This window comes from Bufo gargarizans, chromosome 1 (assembly GCF_014858855.1).
Source record: "Bufo gargarizans isolate SCDJY-AF-19 chromosome 1, ASM1485885v1, whole genome shotgun sequence".
In the NCBI taxonomy this organism is placed as follows: Eukaryota; Metazoa; Chordata; class Amphibia; order Anura; family Bufonidae; genus Bufo; species Bufo gargarizans.
In genome coordinates, this window is record NC_058080.1 from 723972351 (window position 1) to 723992437 (window position 20087).

The window sequence follows — 20087 nt, forward strand, 5'->3', positions numbered from 1 at the left end:
CATCCTTCATATAAGATAGGGCCAGGGGCTATCCATAGTATTTAGTATATTGGGCAGACTAGATGGGCCAAATGGTTCTTATCTGCCGACACATTCTATGCTTCTATGTAAGGTATAAAAATAGCATCTCTTAGCAACCATCCGTGAAAAATGCATCGCATCCGCGCTTGCTTGCAGCTTTATTCACTTCTATGGGGCCAGGGCTGCATGAAAATCGCAGAATATAGAACATGCTGCAATTTTCACGCAACGCACAAATGATGCGTGAAAACCAACGCACATGTACACAGCCCCATTGAAATGAATGTGTCCAGATTCCGTGCGGGCGCAATACGTTTGCATCACGCATTGCACCCGTGCAGAATACTTGAAAGGGGCATAAGTTCTTATAGAGTCAGGAAGTTCTTTAAAGCGATCACGATCAATGTAAACGTGCACCTGATGGCAATTAAGGAGGTTGTGGCTGTTTAATATTCATGGCCTATCCTCAGGCCTTAGGCTACATGCACACGACCGTATGTGTTTTGCGGTCTGCAAATTGTGGATCCTCCCCCCCAAAAAAAACATGTGTTCTTTTCTTATTTTTTATTTTTTTTGGCAGATCCATTGTAACAATGCCTAGAACGGACAAGTATAGGACATGTTATAATTATTTTATTTTTTTTGCGGGGCTACGGAACGCACATACGGATGCGGATAGCACATGGTGTGCTGTCCGCATTTTTTTGCGGACCCATTGGTGTGCTGTCCGCGTTGCTCCTGCCCCTAGAGGGCTCCGTTCTCCCACCTCTGGCCACGCCCTGCTACACTAGATGACAGGGCCAGGCAGCGTTGGTCTCCAACTTCCGACTCTGTGCGCTGAGGAAATCTCGCACCGTTCAGTATTCGCCGCAGGCGCATTGAGGCAGCCGACAAGTGCCCTTCACTCACTGCACCGAATACTGAACGGGACAGCGCAGGTGCGAGATTTACACAGCAGACAGGGTCGGCAGTAGGAGACCAACGCTGCCTAGCCCTGTCAATCTAGTGTAGCAGGGCATGGCCAGAGGTGGGAGAACGGAGCCTTTAGGAGCAGAGGCAACGCCCCCCCTGCACCTAGAGGCTAATTAGCATATTATAAAAGTTATATTTCTGCAGTAACGGGGGCATAGATAAAAGTAGAAATAGACTAGTTAGGTTCAGCAGACATTAGCACATCACTAATGTCAGCTAGTTTAATAGGGTTAATTCTGGGGACAGAAACCCTTTAAGGGAAATCTGTCACATGGGTTACCAATAGTGATGAGCGAATAGATTTCGGATGAAACATCCGAAGTCGATTTGCATAAAACTTTGTTCTAATACTGCACGGAGCAGGAGTGGTACCCTGGAACCGAACCAGAGTTCGGGAAATGTTTTTTTACAGTACAAAGTAATTTATGAAGTTATTGCGGGAAGCTGTTGCTTTTTGGAAGATCTGTATCGCGCATGCAGTGAGATTTCTTGGCATATGCGGGGCATTGTAGGAGGCATTGTGGGCGACGTTACATTGCCTGAATGACATAGCGGGGGGTGTTAGGCAACAGTGCTGGTGTGGGCGTGTAGTTTCGACCCTGGAGAGGCGTGTGTTGGATCTGATGGAGGGTGGGCTGGGCACTGGAGGGGGACGTTTCTGAGCACCTTAGAAAGATAACACCCCTCTGGGCACCTTACTGCCTAATTTGCATAATACAAAAGGTGGATTTACTAGAAAATGAGAGCCAGAAACGCAGAATGAAGGGGACATCAAGAAATAAGTTATTTTGTTCTACATGGCGATACTTGTACTTTCATATTGGTAACCCATGTGACGGATTTCCTTTGAAGTAGCACTCTCTCACAAAACATTTTATTCTCTGACCTGTTAACAAAGGTCCATGATGTGAACTGTAATGAAGGTAATCTTCTTACCAGTGACTGTACTTGTGAGATATAACCTCCCTTCTGATCCTCAGCTGTGTCATGTGACCAACACTCTGATCTTCAACTGACACAGGACAGGAAGTCAGCTACTTCTCTATTCATTCCTATGTGACTGACATTGATGCTCCCATAGGAATACATTGAGAAACTTGTTCAGTCCGACATAGCGGAGCGTTCACCGGAACGCTGTAGTCTCTTCAGACAGCTGATATGACCAATGAAGCTGTGGCCAGCCAGGCATCTCTCCCTGCAGAAATCTACCAGTATGACATTCAGGTGCATGGTTTTCCATCGAATACACGGGAGTCTGAGTAAATGGGAGCCCCTCATGCAGGCTGCCTCATCCTTTAGTCCACAGAAGGAGGCCCTGAACAAGGGATGAGGCCATATAGGTTCTGGACCGGGGTTATCCTCCCTAGTGCAGTGTGGATGACGTAGGCCTGTGGACATTTAATCAAGCCGATCTGTTCTTTCTTGCAGTAACACTGGTACGTCGTTTGGTTTCGGTGCCTCGGCAACTCCTACAACAAGCGCACAGTCTACAACGGGTTTATCTGGAACTCTCTTTGGAGCAAAACCTGCCACAGGATTCACATTAGGAATGACGAATACAGGTGCCATTTTTTTAAAATCTTGTATTGATGCTAATACCATCTCTGTGCCTATGACTTGAAAACATGCAGGTTCTTTCCCACTGAGGCATATGCCGCTTAGGGACATGTTAAAGGGGGTTTCTAGGAGTTTTATACTGACGACCTATCCTCAGTATCTGATCAGTGGGTGTCTCCACCCGCAGATCAGCTGTTAGAAGAGGTACTGACGCTCCGCTACTGCAGCCCTCTCTCAGCTCACCGTACATTGTATAGCGGATGTGCTAGATATTGCAGCTCAGCCACATTCAGTTCAATGTGACCTATGAACATGATGTGATCTGGCCTAGGGAAAGCTGAGAGATGGCTGTGGTGCTACTGCAAGTGCCGCTGCCTTCTCAAACAACTGATCAGTGGGGGTCCCGGGTCTTGGATCCCCATCGAACGGATACTGGTGACCTATCCAGAGGACCGGTCGTTATTGTAAAACTCCCAGAAAAAACCTTTTAGCCCTGAACCCAGTGAATTGCTGCAGTGGTACACATGGCCACGGACAGGTTGCCACTAGTCTTAAGCGAATCGAGCTTCTGATCGTCAATCCGAAGTTGATTTAGTAAAAAACGTCTCCGTAAAGCATTTAAAATTAGGAACTCGAAGCCTGGTGTGGTACTGGCTGGTACCTTGGTACCAAGCCTGACTTTGGATTGCTATTTTAAAATGTTTTTAAAGACGCAGAAGTGATTCCCGAATTAATTCACTAAGTTCCTACGCGACTTTGGCTGAATCGAATTCTGCCTACATGGTGGCAATACATTAGGTTAGGTCTACACGACGACATATGTCGCGCGACAGATAGGGTACAACTACACGGCGACATTTGTCACCCGGCAATTTTTATAATGGTAGTCTATGGTGTCGCAGTGCAACATGCTGCGATGCGACAATCACAGAAAAATCCATCTCGGATGGATTTTTTGCGACTGTCGCAGTGCGACGCCATAGACTACCATTATAACAAATTGTCGGGCGACAAATGTAGTCATGTAGACCTAGCCTAAAACCGAAGTGTTCTGAGCGAATTGAGTTTCGGATAAGTAATCTGAAGCTCGATTCATTCACACAAGTCGACGCCCTTCCAGGGCAGCCTGAGACTGGAGCACCTCCGCAGGAACAGAGCAGTGTTCGGTTGGTGAATGATTGTTCCCCTGGCCCTCATTAAAATGATTTAGTGGTCAGACAATCCCTTTAAATGGTCACTAACCTTTCAACACATTTTTACATAAATCTATAGTATAGGTGAATACGGGAAACTCTTATCTTATGAGAGGAGAATGCCCCTTTCTCCACTTATCAGTCTCTTTACTTTAGCAGCGTTTTCTGCCAAATCCATCTTGAAAGAGATTGTCAACTCACTGAAGACTCTAAATACAGCTGCCCATAGAAGTCTATGGATGGGGGAGGAGGAGGGAGCTGCCAAAGGAAGGTGTTTGTCTCGTGCTAGTGACCATTTAAGTGACCTGTAAGGCCATTGTCTGTAGTGTGGACCAGGTCCTATAGCATGTTGGCGACGGCATCACTGTGAGGACCTATCTGCCCTGCTCCAGGAGCCCCTCATCTGCAGCAGTCTGATTTATATGTTTTCTATGATCTGACTTTGATTATTTAATTACAGCGCCAGCAACAACCTCCACAACGACCCCAGGCTTCAGCTTGAATTTTGGCAAACCTGCAGGATCTGCTACACCTTTCTGTTTGCCAGCTGCAACTACCTCAACCGCTGGGTTTTCCCTCTCCTCTACCCCAGCAACAGGTAGGAGCGAGAAGCCTTTATAGCCACTACAGGCTGGACTCTGACATCACTACATGACTGGTAGCAGGTAGATCCAAATATTTCCCATTTTTACCAGACTTTCATTGATACCTAGTCTATCCTGCATTATCGCCATTTGCACGAACCTGTGTGTCGGCAAATGCTGCGGGGCCCATTGTATATTGGCAGCGGACAACGAAAATAGCTGGCATTGTAGTTTTAAAGACTGGGTAAAAGTGATCAGCAGTGGAATACATTTATTTACTGGCATAGTCGGTGCTCTGGTGACATAGACCTATGAGGGCAGAATGCCTTTCATTGTCATCCGTGTGCTATCCGTTCCATGTGTCCGTTGCTTTTATTTTTGCGGTCCGTGGCCCCATAGAAAGTCATTGGGTCTGTAAAAAAACGGATAGCACACGGAAATGCATCCGTTTTTTGCGGACCCCTGGACTGAAAACATTCTAGGAAACCCCATTTCAGTTTTTGCGGACCGTGAAAAACGGATGACACACGGAAGCACCACAGACTAATGGAAACGGAAAAATAACTGAAGACATACGGAACACGCGGATCCGTGATTTGCGGACCGCAAAACCAACACGGTCGTGTGAATGCTCCCTAAGGATGTAAAAAGGCAGTGGAGTGATGGGAAGTAATTACAGGGATTGTGTCATCAGAAAATGACCTGCTGTTTAAATCCCGTTTTATGTTTAATCTTTGGTGATATTTTTAATTTTCCACGTCAATATCTATATTTAAACAAAAACCATAGAATCCTGCCATTTTCGCACTGGTCACTAAACCGAATAAAAGGCACCACTTCTTGGTCTGTACAAAACACTTCCCTGCAGTCACCTGCTTATCTGTCATTCTAATCCTGCCTGTAATGACATCACCTCTGTGTATAGATAAGACAGGATCCACCATTCACAATAGATTGTCAGAGCTTATCTCTTCTCTCCTTGTACAATGACCTCTGCACAGATCACAGCGCGGCCTAGAAAACTCTCCCATAGAAGTTAATGAGGTCCCCTCCTGACAATTGTGTCTATGGATCATGGGGCTGCCGTAAAGCAATTTTCTTAATGCTGTGTAAATGCTGTTAAGAACAGCTCAGGCAAGATGGCCGCCCCCATAATCATGTTCAGGAAACAGGATAAATCTATAATCTGAAAAAAAAATCATTTTAGAAATAAATGTGTTACTATCGTGTTTTAACTGGCAAATACAATGTTTGGTGACACATTCCTTTAAACTTCATGACTTCACAGCAGCAGAAATGAAGGTGATCTTCTCACTTGTTTGTTGTTTTATATCTTTGCTTTTAATTAAGGAACTGGTTTTACATTGAATTTGGGTACGTCCACACCTGCTGCTACTACTTCTGTGTCCACTACTGGTCTGTCACTTGGTTCCCTGTCCAGCATGACTGCATCGCCATTTCAGAATACAGGTGCAGTATCTTCAGGTAATTGTGATTCCTTTCCTAAATGTTACTTTAGTGGTAACTACTGAATGAAAACATTGATGGAAGTCTGAGGCCCCTTGCAGACAAGCGTTCCTCCTGCAGCGAGTCCGCATCGCAGCACCCGGCCTGACCTCCCAGCACTGACGGGATTAGCATAGCATTATATTGACTTATGATGCAATGTAACCCTTACAGTTCTGGAATGTATTGGATAACACAGCATAATGCTGCCAGTGTTATCCAATACATTCCAGAACTGTAAGCGTTACATAGCAACATATTGATTTATGATGCTATGTGAATGGGTCCGCACCGGTTTTGCTAAATTGTGGACCCATTTTGGGGGCGTGTGAATGGACCCTAAGATTTACATTCAATTAAGGTTTTGTTAGGGTTTTTTCAAAGGGTTTTTATTTTTTTATTTTTTGTTCCTCTGCCCGCCCATCTGTTTTCTCTCCCCCTCAGCGAGATCCCGCTCCTAAGCGATGACTTCCTTGGTCGGGGCATGCGCATAAGCTACTGCGATGCCGTGCTAGCAATGGGCATCGCAGTACACATGCCCCGGCCAAGAAAGTTATCGCGTCGGCGCGGGATCTCGCTGAGGGGGAGAGAAAACAGATGGGCGGGCAGAGGAAGAGGCTGGGCAGGGATACGAGCCGAAGAGGCAGAGCTGCCTGGGCTCCAACGCGGTGGACGCCGCCCTGGGCACTTGCGAGCCCTCATTTACATATTCGTCAAAGTTCGTTTTTGGCAGTCCACAAAAGCATATAAAGGTACCGTTTTAATCATCTGTGTTGCGGCTACAGCGCTATAGGAACTGTTAAAAAGGGGTAAATGTGCTGACAGACTCCCTTTAAGGCATTTTCCCATATACCACTTTATAGGGGAAAAATACAAGTAAAACGTCACCCAGAAAAGTGCATGCCAGTAAAACCCCTTTTTAAAGGGGTTTTCTAACAAACGTGACGGCCTGTCCTAGTGATGATTAGTAGTCGTCTGACTCCTGGACTCTCTACTGTTCAGCCAAAAGGGGCTGTGGTACATTACCAGGCACAGTCACATGGAGAGTAACCCCGTGAAGAGGCCGGGGTCCCTGTCTTCTGCAGCTGAATTGACAGCTTTGCTGTGTAGACTGGAACAGAGTTATTAGACGGGTGGTTTATAGGTCACATGATACAGAGAGATCAGTAGAGAGACAGCGGGAGCCGGAAGAAGGGAGACGTGGCTGCTACCGGGGACATCATGGCGAGGTGTGCAGTTACTGTGTCAGCATGATGTGCTGATGGAGATGTCTGTTCAGGCTCCTGAGAGGAGAGAAATAATGGTTAGAGTGACGATTGGGGGTATTTATTACATCAGAGGAACTTGCATATACCGTACAGATCTTGTTTTTGTTTTTTAGCTTTTCTTTTTTTAAAGGGGTTGTCCAGGTTCAGAGCTGAACCTGGACAGCCCTCCATTTTCACCCAGGCAGCCCCCCTCACATGAGCATCGGAGCAGTTCATGCTCCGATGCTCTCCTTTGCCCTGCGCTAAATCGCGCAGGGCAAAGGCATTTTTCTGAGTTCCGGTGACGTACCGGGGCTCTCTATGGGGCTGACAGGAACCCCGGTGACGTCACCGGCACTGATGGGCGGGATTTTGCTCTGCCCTAGCCAGTAAAACGGCTAGGGCAGAGCTAAAGCCCGCCCCTCAGAGCCGGTGACGTCACCGAACACACCGCTGGGCGGAAGTTACCGCCCGGCAGTGTTATTGAAAACACAAGGGCCCGTGCCCTGCGCGGTTTAGCGCAGGGCACGGGAGCGCATCGGAGCATGAGATGCTCCGATGCTAGGCTCAGGGGGGCTGCCGGGGTGAAAATAAGGGTATGTCCGGGTTCAGCTCTGAACCCGGACAACCCCTTTAACTCTTAATGAGAAATGGTTGGCAGTCATTTGGTATGCAATGTTGTAAATTGTAGCCTGCTGCATTTCCCCATACAATTGGCCACTGGGGCTAATCCTTATTAGTTTGGGGCTACAAAAGTAATATATATTTATATATTTTTTTTTTTAGTTTTTACCATGTGGTAGTGTTTACAGCTTCATGTGCTGACATGCTTGTGTTTCTTAAGTGTTAAAGGGCTTCTGTCGCCCCCTGCTGTGCAATTTTCATAAGCCGACATTAGCTATTTGCTAATGTCAGCTGAGTGCAATCATACATGTCCTGCCTTTGTCTGTGGCTTATTTCTTGTAAAAATCATACTTTTACTACTACTTCACCTGGAAGAGAAGACCGCTGATGCCTGCAGTCTTCTCTTCCGGGTGCAGGCGCACTGAGGAAGGAGCTGGCAAGCGCGCGTCCTTCACTCAGTACGCCTGCGCCGATTGAGGAACGTTACGGCGCAGGCGCGGGAATTCAGCAGCAGACGGGCCAGCTGGAGGAGGAGAGCGCTCGCTGGCCCTGTCTATCAAGAGGAGATGGGGCATGTTTATAGTCCGAGGATGCGGCGGCTACCAGCAAGTACACGCCCAACTTGCTGGTAGTGAAGAAATTTGCATATAATAAAAGTATGATTTTTACAAGAAATAAGCCACAGACAGAGGCAGGACATGTATGATTGCACTCAGCTGACATTAGCAAATGGCTAATGTCGGCTAATGAAAATTGCACAATGGGGGGTGACAGAAGCCCTTTAAAATGAATGTAATGCAGAAGAATACACTCTCCTTGATCTTCAGCCCATATGCTTAGCCACCCACAACATAACTTCTGCTACGTAGGTCCTCTGAAAGGTGCATGTGGAAAAGATGGCAAGTGCCCAGGGTTCTCCTCCTTGCCTGCATGACCCGATAGTAATCAAATGCTGGTTTTGCTGGTTGTCATATCCTAATTACAAGGCATTCTGGGTGAGGATTGACAGATTTTTTTTTTAAAGATTAAAACCTGATTGGTGCAGTTCCAGGATGTCAAATAGATCTTGTTTGGAACTGGTTTTGGTAATTTTATCCTCCTCTTCTACAAGAACAAGACAGGCAGTTATTTTTCATGAGGGCAAGACTTAAGGGGGTTTTCTAAAATTTTACTACTGATGACCTATCTTCTGGATACGTCTGCAGTATCTGATCGGTGAGGATCCAATATCTGGGACCCCCACCAAACAGGGATTTTTGCTAATGAGGACAGAGGAAAATATGTATAATCTTGTTATGTGTTTTTTAATTTTATTTCCGCGGATTACCAAAATTGGTTGAAAACTGCCTGAAACATTGAAATCCCCTTGAAGGTCTAGAAGCCGAAGTAACAAAATTGTAATTTGAAATATTCTTGCTGCTGATGACGCAGTCCAAGTAATAGTCCCATCTTTATATTCAATTGCAGGTCTGGGACAGAATCCTTTAGGCTTGGCTGCTCCTGCTGCACAGACTACTGCCAATGAAGGACTCGGTGGAATCGACTTCAGCAGTTCTTCAGACAAAAAAAGTGAGTACTGAAGGGACCACAGATAGTCATAGTTCAGATCTTAGTGAACATGTGAGTCACAGAGTTGACATGGTCTGATTAGATACAGGAGGAGAGTAATCCTCTCTCCTTTAGGCCCCTTTCATACAGGCGAGATTTCCACGCGGGTGCAATGCGTGAGGTGAACGCATTGCACACGCACTGAATCCGGACACATTCATTTCTATGGGGCTGTGCACATGAGCATTGTGCGTTTTTCACACAACGCAGGCCCCATAGAAGTGAATGGGGCTGCGTGAAAATCGCAAGCAAGTGCGGATGCGGTGCGATTTTCACGCACGGTTGCTAGGAGACTATCGGGATGGGGACCTCATCATTTTTTTTTTTTCCCTTATAACATGGTTATAAGGGAAAATAATAGCATTCTTAATACAGAATGCAAAGTACAATAGGGCTGGAGGGGTTAAAAAAAAAATATATATAATAATTTAACTCTCCTTAATCCACTTGTTCGCGCAGCAGGCATCTCTTCTGTCTTCTTCTTTGCTGTGCACAGGAAAAGGACCTGTGGTGACGTCACTGTGCTAATCACATGGTCCGTCACATGATCCATGACCATGGTAAAAGATCATGTGATGAGCGTAGTGACGTCATCAAAGGTCCTATTCCTCAAAAGACAGAAGAGAAGCCGGGCTGCGCGAATAAGTGGATTAAGGTGAGTTAAATTTTTTTTTACCCCTCCTGCCTTATTTTACTATGCATTCTGTATAAGGAATGCTATTATTTTCCCTTATAACCATGTTATAAGGGAAAATAATACAATCTACACACCGATCCCAAACCTGAACTTCTGTGAAGAAGTTCTGGTCTGGGTACCAAACATGCTGATTTTTCTCCCGCGCGTGCAAAACGCATTACAATGTTTTGCACTCGTGCAGAAAAATCGCGCATGTTCCTGCAACGCATCCGCATCTTTTCCTGCAACGCCCGTGTGAAACCAGCCTTAGTAATTCTCCCTCTTTCATTGCTAAGGTAGGAAGGTAACATGAACAGGGGAGAAGTGACAGTGACGGGCTTTACTTCCTGATGTCACTTGCAACTACCACAGTAGAGATATAGAATATTTACACACATAAACACACACACCATTTCTTCTGCCTTATAAGACTCCCCTAGGGATCAGAGGAGGAAAAGAAGATTTTTTTTTTTATATATATGTATATATATTTCCCCAGTCGTCTCCATGACGGCACATCCTGAGACTGACTTCCTCTGATAGGACAGGAAAAAACAGAGCGGTTTTCCCATCCAGAAAATATCTGAGGTTTGCAGTGAAGCTGAAAGAGAAGATTCTTCACTTTCAATTTAACTGTCTCCCTTTCGGAATATCTTCTGCTCCTCGCATCTTCTCCAAGATTATGGCAGAAGTAGTGGCCTCCCTAAGCCAAAAGGGAATATTAATTATTCCAAATCTGGACGATCTGTTAGTTATAGCAGAAACATCGGATCTCTTACAAGCTCCTCTTCAGGTGGTCCCCTCTCACCTTTAGAACCTGGGCTGGATAGTCAACTGGGAGAAATCCAATCTTATCCCAAACCATCAAAGAATATTTTTAGACATCCTCCTGGATTCTGTCCTCCAAAAGTATTTTCTTCTATCTCTGAAGGTCCAGGATCTAAGGTTAGGGATCCAACAATTCTTTTGTTTCGATCAGACAGGCCATGAAGATTTTAGGTTGCCTAACTACTTGCATTCCAGCTGTCGCCTCGGCCTAATTCCACATGAGGCCTCTGCAGGACCTCATCCTCAGGAAATGGAACAGGTCTCAGTTAACCCTAGACCAGAGGATGTCCGTAACCAAAGAGGTAAAGACCTCCTTACAGTGGTGGCTCAGAGACAAGAGTCAGGAGTCTCTTGGAGCCAGGAGGACGTGCTATCGTTCACAACTGACGCCAGTTCCTGGGGCTGGGGTGCCCTTACTGCCACAGGTTCCTTTCAGGGGACTTGGTCCGAAGCTCAGAGGAGGATGTCGTCCAGCTACAAAGAACTTTGAGCTATATGGGAAGGCCTCAAAGCAACTCAGACTGTATCCAAGAACAGTCATGTACTAGTCCACTTAGACAATTCCACAGCTGTAGCTTTCATCCAACATCAGGGATGTACAAGACACGGTCACCTTCAACAGATTTTTCTATGGGCAGAGAAGAACCTAAAATCTCTGGCTGCGGTACACCTGAAGTGTTCTCTCAATCTTCAGGTGGACTTTATTCGTCAACAAAGACTGGATCCAGGCGAGTGGTCCCTATCCCAGTCGGCCTTTCAGAGAATCCAAAATCAATGGGGCAATTAGAGTCTAGATCTCTTCGCCTCAAGAAGAAACCACAAAGTACCGCATTACTTCTCGCTCAATCTACCCCCAATATCCCTCTCATCCTGGAATTTCTCCAGGACTGTTTGGATATGGGTCTCTCCCCGAATACCCTTAAGATACAGGTTTCCGCATTAGGTGCCCTATATAACACTAGTCTTAATGAGGTCTCCTGGGTGTCTAGGTTTTTAAAAGCGGCTGATAGATTGAAACCCAGAATTTAAAATATGGTCGCTCCATGGAACCTGAATACTGTTCTTACAAGTTTGTCAGATTCTCGATTTGAGCCTCTAGACTCCCTGACTATTAAGTGGCTTACCCTTAAGACCATTTTCTTAGTGGCAATATCCTCTGCGAGAAGAATTTGTGAACTTCAGGCTTTATCTATCCAAGAGCCCTTCCTTAGAGTGTTTAAAGATAAGATCATATTCAAATTAGATCCCAATTTTCTCCCTAAGGTGGTTTCTACTTTCCACAGGTCACAAGACATTGTTATTCCCTCGTTTTGTGCCAACCCCAAAAACAAGCAGGAAACAAGATTTCATAATTTAGACATTAGAAGTGTACTTCATTATCTAGATGTCACCAGAGATTGGAGGATAGATAAAAACTTATTTATTTAGTTTTCTGGCCCAAATAAGGGTAAAAAAAGCTTTATATCCCGCTGGATTAGGTATGCTATTTCTGAGGCCTTTAGAGCCTCCGGTAAAGAAGCTCCTCCGTCCCTCAGAGCCCATTCCGTAAGATCCGTGTCTACTTCCTGGGCCCAGAGAGCCTCTGCGTCTTAGGAACAAATTTGCAGAGTGGCCACTTGGAAGAGGGCTCACACCTTCACCAAGCATTATAGGGTTAATGTATTTGCCAATGAGGACATGGCCTTTGGACGCAAGTTCCTAGGTGCTGTTGTCCCCCCCTAAAGTTTACTTGGTTAGTTCTCAGGATGTGCTCTGTCATGGAGACGACTGGGGAAATTTAGTATTGCACTCACCGGTAATCCGGTTTCCTGAAAGTCTCCATGACAGCACACATATTCCCACCCTTTTGTTGATAATTTTACTTTGGTTTATGTTCTACCCCTTTTCCTGGTTCCGTTAAAATGCACTGGAGACGAGGGGTAGGAGTGGGGTTTTTAAACCTCTGTTTTTTCCTGTCCTATCAGAGGAAGTCAGTCTCGGTGTGTGCTGTCATGGAGACTTCCGGGAAACCGGATTACCTTAGAATTTTGTGAAAAGGTTCAATGTTCTAGGCTCAAAGTGTCGCACTCTAGTCAGCTAATTACTCCATACCCCCTGAGCAAAGGGGACCTGAGATTGTGACTTTGGGGTTTCATAAGCTGTAAGCCATAATCATCCAAATTATAACAAAGGCTTTAAATATCTCGCTTTGCCTGTAATGAGTCTCTCATATGTTAGTTTCACCTTTTAAGTTGCATTACTGAAATAAATTAACTTTGCACAATATTCTAATTTTTCGAGTGCAAAAAAAGAGACAAGGCAGCACTCAAGTATCCGTGTCAAACAGTGGGCGATTTATTAACCCATGTGATAGCAGCAACGTTTCAGCTCACTCCATGGAGCCTTTGTCAAGCCATAATACATAGTGCAAAATCAAGTGCTTATATAGCATACATAATTAACAAAGTAATTACACAATTATAAATCAATATCCATAAAAACAGTGTTAAAAATCCATAAGGAAACACTAAAGAGTGTACATGATTTCATAACCAATATATCATAAAGTGCAATGTGCCAGTGATGTATACATAAATTCATGTCTTTACAGTACATATCATAAAGAACCCATCATTATCCAATAACGCATCTCAGGTGTACATGATTGTGTGTAATTTAACACAAATAGCTCATTAATCAAAACTTCTCAAGCAGCTTGAGACGGCAGGACCTGGTCGGCGTCTGAGACATCATATTGCGCAGGCGTGGAGTACTTCTCATCGCGCGATAGTATCCTAACACACAGAGGACATAGGAGCCCAAAACCAAAATGGCGACCTAGCACTACATATCAACTGGGCATGCTCCAGCCCATAGATAGGTGGATACAGTCCGCCGATTACATGATCATGTCACATGACCGCCATTCACACACACACAATATCATTCTTCATATATATAATATAACCAAAAGGTAAGGCGGCACTCCGGTCTTCAAGTGAAAGTGGATCTTTTATTACACCCAACAACATTTCAGCTCTCTCAATGGAGCCTTTGTCAAGCAGTGAACACTGTGCTCCAAGCTCCAAACATACTTGAATAGGGCCAAGTACTTAAGTGTTACATAATTGATCACAATAGGTGAATTAACAGGATTACATTGTGAAAAACCTAATTACAAGTGTTAGACATTTCATAGGATTACATAAAGTCCAGTGATCGCTAATAAAACAAACAATTCAACCGTGTCCAAGATTGTATCAAAAATACATAATTATATCCCATCAAGACATAATCAATCAGTGCACCTGTGTATATAGTGTAAATTTAATTAAAAATAAAGGCGAACACTCGCTACGATTCCATCCATGTGTGCAGTGAGCATGGCGTCCCATGTTTTTTTTTTTGAACATAATTTTTATTGTTTTCAGAAGAAAAAGAACAGGTAAGTGTCACATACAGAGCCCAAAATGTATGTTTTGTCTGCAGCATTAAGAATCATTATAAATCTTCTAATATACTCTGTATGGTGTCATCATTTTTAACATAATAATTAACAGAGCAGGTTATATAAACATTACTATAAGTAACATTGGGAGAATAGAGGAAAGGAAATGGATATAAAGGAGTAAGGGGGGGGGAGGGGGGGGAGTGACAAGGAGTGTTAAGTACATCTGAGCTTTACCTATCTGTTAGGACTGTGTTAAATTTGGAGTGAAGCCAACAATCCCATGCAAGTTTAAACTTGGCTCGTTTATTGGATATGGAAGCATTGAACATCTCACATAGACAGTTGTTATTAACAGCATTTATAATTTCCGCTAGTGGAGGGGGGTTTGGATTCTTCCAAAAGTAGGCAATTTTCATTCTAGTGGCCACAATTACATGAGTAACAACTACTCTAATAGTATGAGGAAATAAGTCTAAATCCACGGAGAGTAAGGCCTGAGCTATAGATAGTGAGATTGGGATATTACATATTTGAGTAAGGATACGATTAATTGAGTTCCAGACCGGTTTGATGTCTCCGCATTCCCACCATATGTGTTCCATGTCGGCTTCAGCTGCAGAACATCTCCAGCAGACATGGGATGATAGAGGGTACATCTTGGATAATCTGTAGGGTGTATAGTACCATCTATAAAGCATTTTCCTGGAGTTTTCAAGATGGTTAATACATTTAGAAGAAGCCCGTATAATAGAGAATGCAGTTTCCCATTGTTCTGAGGAAATCTTCAAGCTTAATTTTGATTCCCATTTATTTAGTAAAGGGGTCAGTGGTGAGTCCGATCTCTCCGCCATAAGGTGATAGCTGAGAGATAGGGCCTTGAGGGTACTTAGAGGGTTTCGTAAGATTCCCACTATTTTACAAGTGTCAGAGGAAGTGGGGAGGGTTACCCCAGACAAAAAATGTCTGATTTGTAAATACTTATAAAAATCTCTATGGGGAACCTTAAATTTTCCTGCCAGGTCTGTAAAGGAGTTTAAAGTCTTATTGGTGTAGAGTTGACTTAGGTTCTTAATCCCTAGGTCGGTCCAATTAGAGATCCTTAAGTGTGGGATACATCTCTCCAATGTCCCCAAGGGGATGTCTGTAAATGAGACATTAATAAGTTTTAGTTTTGTCGTCAATAGGATCCAGAGTTCAAAAGCGGCCTGAATTGTGGGACATAAATTTGGGATGCGAATGTTTCCCAATAGGGAGTTGGAGAAGAAAAATAATTGGGGGTTTTTAACACCCATGATATAGTTTTCGATTGTGACCCAGTGCTTGTTAGTCTGGTTTAACCAAGTGTATCTCAGTTGTTCTAAAATACACGCCCTATAGTACTTGATTATAGAGGGGCATCCCAGTCCTCCTTTGGCAATGGGTAGATACATTACATCTGCCTGAATCCTTGGTTTTTTATCTTGCCATACAAATTTAAGAAGTAGTGTTTGGATTTCTTTTAAGTTTTTTATGGGAATAGAGATTGGGAGGTTGCGGAATAGGTATAGTATTTGTGGGATGATGAACATTTTTAGGGCCGCTATTCTTCCCATCCAAGAAATTTCACAATTTTTCATTTTGTTTAGGTCCAATTTGATTTTTTCTTTTAGGATGTTATAGTTTACTGTTAGGAGATCAGAGAGTGATGGGGTTAGTTTAATTCCGAGGTAAGTGATATGTTCAGAATTCCATTTAAAGGGGAATTTAGATTTCAGCGAATTAAGGTCCGAAGCCTCTAGCCCTAGATTGAGGACTTGAGATTTAGCTACGTTCAAGCTATAGTATGAAATATAGCTAAAGGATTTTAATATTTGCATGACAATAGGCAGGGATGTTGTTGGATTGGTTAGTGCCAGTATTATGTCGTCTGCAAATAAACCAATTTTGTGGTTTGTTTCTCCAATTTTTATACCTGTTATTTGTGTATGGGTCCTGATACTTTCTGCTAGGGGTTCAATAGCAAGTGCGAAAATGATGGGAGATAGGGGGCACCCCTGCCTTGTTCCGTTGTTAATCCAGAACTGATTAGACAGCATTCCATTTATAAGGACATTAGCGGATGGTTTGGAGTATAATGCACTTATTGCTTTGTTAATTTGCCCATGTATGCCAAACTTAGCTAGGACTGCTCTCAAATACCCCCAATGCACTCGGTCAAATGCCTTCTCCGCATCTAGAGACAGAAGCAGAGAAGGCATCCGATTTGCCCTGGAAAAATAGATGAGGTCAATTATACGTCTGGTGCCATCTAGGGTCTGTCTTGACTTGACAAAACCCACTTGATCATGGTGAATAAGATGGGGAATAAGTAACGATAATCTATTGGCTAGTAGTTTTGAGTAAAGTTTGAGGTCGGCGTTCAAAAGGGAGATCGGACGGAAATTTTCTGGGACATCGGGAGATTTCCCTGGTTTGGGTATAGCTACAATAGTAGCTTGGAGCATTTCTTGAGGTATATTTCCGGTGGACAATATATGGGTAAATGTGTTTAAAAGGAAAGGAGATAAAATATTTCCAAAGGTTTTAAAATATTCATTGGATAGTCCATCCGGGCCTGTGGATTTATTACTTTTGGATGATTTTATAACGTGCAGTATTTCATTGATATCTATTGGTTTGTTGATCTGTTCTAGTTGTACTGGGGAGAGTTTGGGCAATGAAATATCCGCTAGGAATTTATCGATTAAATCCGGAGTTGGTTGCGGAGTTAGTTTGTGGTCTTTAAGATTGTATAGATTACAGTAGTAGTTGGCAAAAGTGTTAGCTATTCCTTGAGGGTTAATTACCTTTTCCTTATTGGAATTATATACATATGGTAGTTTTTTCCTATTTAATTGGGATTTGACTTTGTAGGCTAGTACTTTACTTGCTCTGTTTCCTTGCGCATAAAATTTCGCTTTTGACCGTCTCAAATTGTGTTCAAATGTATTTTGGTAGAGTTGGTAAAGTTCGAATCTTAGGTCTCTGAGTTGGTTACTAATAGTTTGGGAAGGATTTGCTTTGTTTAAAGTTTCTAACCGTATTATCTCTGCGCATAACTGTTCTGTACGTATGCGTTTTTGCTTTTTTATATAAGATGAAATACGAATGAGATGACCTCTTATGAAGGCTTTATGGGCGCACCATATTGTGGTGGGCTGGACGTCTGAAGTAGAGTTATGTTTAAAATATTCCAGGAGTGCTTCTGTAATTTGTGATTGAGTAGAAGGTAGGGATATTTGGTAGTTATTGATACGCCAAGGAATAAAAGAGCGATGGTTGAAACGTTCTGAAATTTGACAAGATATTGGGGCATGGTCGGACCATGTTATGGATCCTATATTAGAGGATGTGACATTTTGAAGAGTCCATTTGTCCACTAGTATCAAATCAATTCTTGAATATTGTTTGTGAGGATGAGAGTAAAAAGTATAGTCACGTTCTGATGCGTGTAGGACTCTCCATGTATCATATAAATCCTCAGATAGCAAGTATTGTGCAAATTGTGAGGGAGATTGAGAGGTGACATGGTTAGATTTATCAATTATTGGTGAAGGAGGTAAATTAAAATCCCCGCATACAACCAGTGATCCTTGTTTAATGGCTAAGGCAGACGTTAAAACTTCTTTTATAAATGTGAGTTGGTTTGTGTTTGGTGCATATAGGGAGACTAGTGTATATAGAGCATTATTAATGTTACACACTAAAATAACATATCTCCCCTCACTGTCACTGATACTTTGAATTAGTTGAAAAGAGAGGGAGTCCTTTATAGCAATGACTACTCCTCTTTTCTTGTTCACAGCCGGTGAAACAAATAGGTTAGTGAATTTCTTATGTTTAAGCCTATATGTATCAGACTCATTCAGGTGGGTTTCTTGAACACAGATCACATCACTTTGAGAGAAAGTACTTCTTTCCAAAGTAATGATCTTTTAATTGGACTATTTAGTCCGTTAACATTGAGTGAAGAGATTTTTATGACCATCTCCAGTAATGAAAAGTTGCAGGTTAGATAAAGCTGTAAATTGTAGAATATGCTGTAGAGCAAGAGCGCGCAGTCTTAATGAGACACCGCAGATGCTCCTCAGCATAAATCACATAGAGATACAGGAAGAACAATTTCACTTGTCACTTAAGTGGTAATAGTGGTGTGAGGGAGTAAGGGAAGTAAGAAATAGAGGGGAGGATGGATAGGAGGGGTTAGATAAAGTAAAACCAAATTAAGTCACTTTATCTAAAACAAGTAGAAACAACAAAGTCCGGTTCAAAGAGAACCAACTGGATACCAAAATTTATCCAGGTAATTTGGGGGTGGTGTTAGAAAAGCAGGTGAGTTATCTCCGTAGAGAACCTGCGGCACAAAATGTAAAACATTTATAGCAGTCTAGTGACCCTGCACAGTAGAAAGGATATGTCCTTCTGGAGGGTAGGAGTGCTCTTTTCTTGCAGGAAGAAGTTTCAGGTCCACTCTTTGATCAGGGTAGGGGGTCTTTTCTTCTGCGGTGAGATGGTGTCTTCGTCCACCGTAGCTAGGGACCATTTCTGGAGAAGCTTCATCGAGTCGCTTGGAGACGTGATTACGTGTGTTGTCCCATTCTTGAAGATTAGGAGTTTCACTGGGTATCCCCATTTGTAAGGGATGTTGTGGTCTCTGAGGATTTTAGTGGCGGTTGAGAATTCTCGGCGTCTGTTTAAGGTGACTGCAGAGAGGTCGGAGAATATTGATATATTTTTGAAACGATCCGGGAGATCTTGTTTTGAGTTCGCCGTCTTGAGGATTAATTCTTTGAAGTGATAAAAGTGCAGTCTGGCGATGATGTCTCTGGGAGCGGCGTTAGGGGCGCTTTTAGGTTTTGGGATCCTATGCGCCCTGTCAATTAGTAGATCTTTCTGTTCCGCTTCTGGCATTAGGGCCACAAAGAAATCTGTGAGGAAGTCCTTGATTTTGTCAGGTTCGACGGTTTCTGGGATTCCTCTAAATCTTAGGTTGTTGCGTCTTGAACGGTCCTCAAGGTCCGCTAGTTTAAGTTTTAGGGCAGAAATTTCATCATCTGCGTCGTTGTGGGCGTCCACTAGCTGGTTGTGGGCGTTGGTGAATTCTTCCATCTTTTGTTCAATATGGGAAGTTCTTTCTCCGATCTGGCTTATATCTTTTTGTAATGCTGAAAATGCAGAGGAAATGTCCTTCTGTATAGAATGCCTTAGGTCACCTAATAAGGACCTTAATGTGGCCTCAGTAACAGGAACAGAGTGACCATCAGTAGTAGTGAGGGAAGATGGTGATTTACATTCACTTGGGTGCTGATACATATTCTGACCAGTAGATGGAGCTGCTGAGCTTTGTAAAGTATGCCTATAACTAGCAGGCAGTGAATCAAGCTGCAGCTTACGAGGTGAGGAGTTAACAGGAGATGAGGAGGGTGAGTTGCTTCGTTGGCTAACATTACTTGCGCTTCGTGGGCTGACATTACTAGCGCTTCTAGTGCGCCTTGCTGGTGTCTCAGTGGAGTAACTTGCCTCCGGCGCTTCATGGTGCAGGGAGCGGGCGCCATCTTGGATTCCTCCTGCGGCCCTGAATGCCGTGATTTTGCTCGGCGGGCCTTCATTTTTCTTGCTGCGGCCCATATTGTCGGGTGCTGGGTGGGTTGGCAATACCCTCTGTTAAATTACAGTGTGTGGGGGTACACTGTACTGCGCTGTGAGCCGCTTCTTATGCCACAGGTCACGGAGCTAGCGCGGTAAGCGTCCGCTCAGCTCCACATCCGGACACGCCCCCCCGCATGGCGTCCCATGTTGAACAGAGCTCACGTGCCGGTATGC

General features: G+C 43.7%; 1 protein-coding gene across 2 annotated transcripts in view; it reads left to right on the top strand.

Moving 5' to 3' along the window:
• NUP58 (nucleoporin 58) overlaps nt 1-20087 on the top strand; it is a 65376-nt gene that overhangs the window by 11567 nt on the left and 33722 nt on the right. For both annotated transcript variants that reach the window (XM_044276381.1, XM_044276382.1), the window contains exons 2-5: nt 2422-2555; nt 4204-4341; nt 5678-5812; nt 9172-9273. In XM_044276381.1, coding sequence (XP_044132316.1) covers nt 2422-2555; nt 4204-4341; nt 5678-5812; nt 9172-9273 — 509 coding nt within the window. The remainder of the gene's footprint in view (nt 1-2421; nt 2556-4203; nt 4342-5677; nt 5813-9171; nt 9274-20087) is intronic.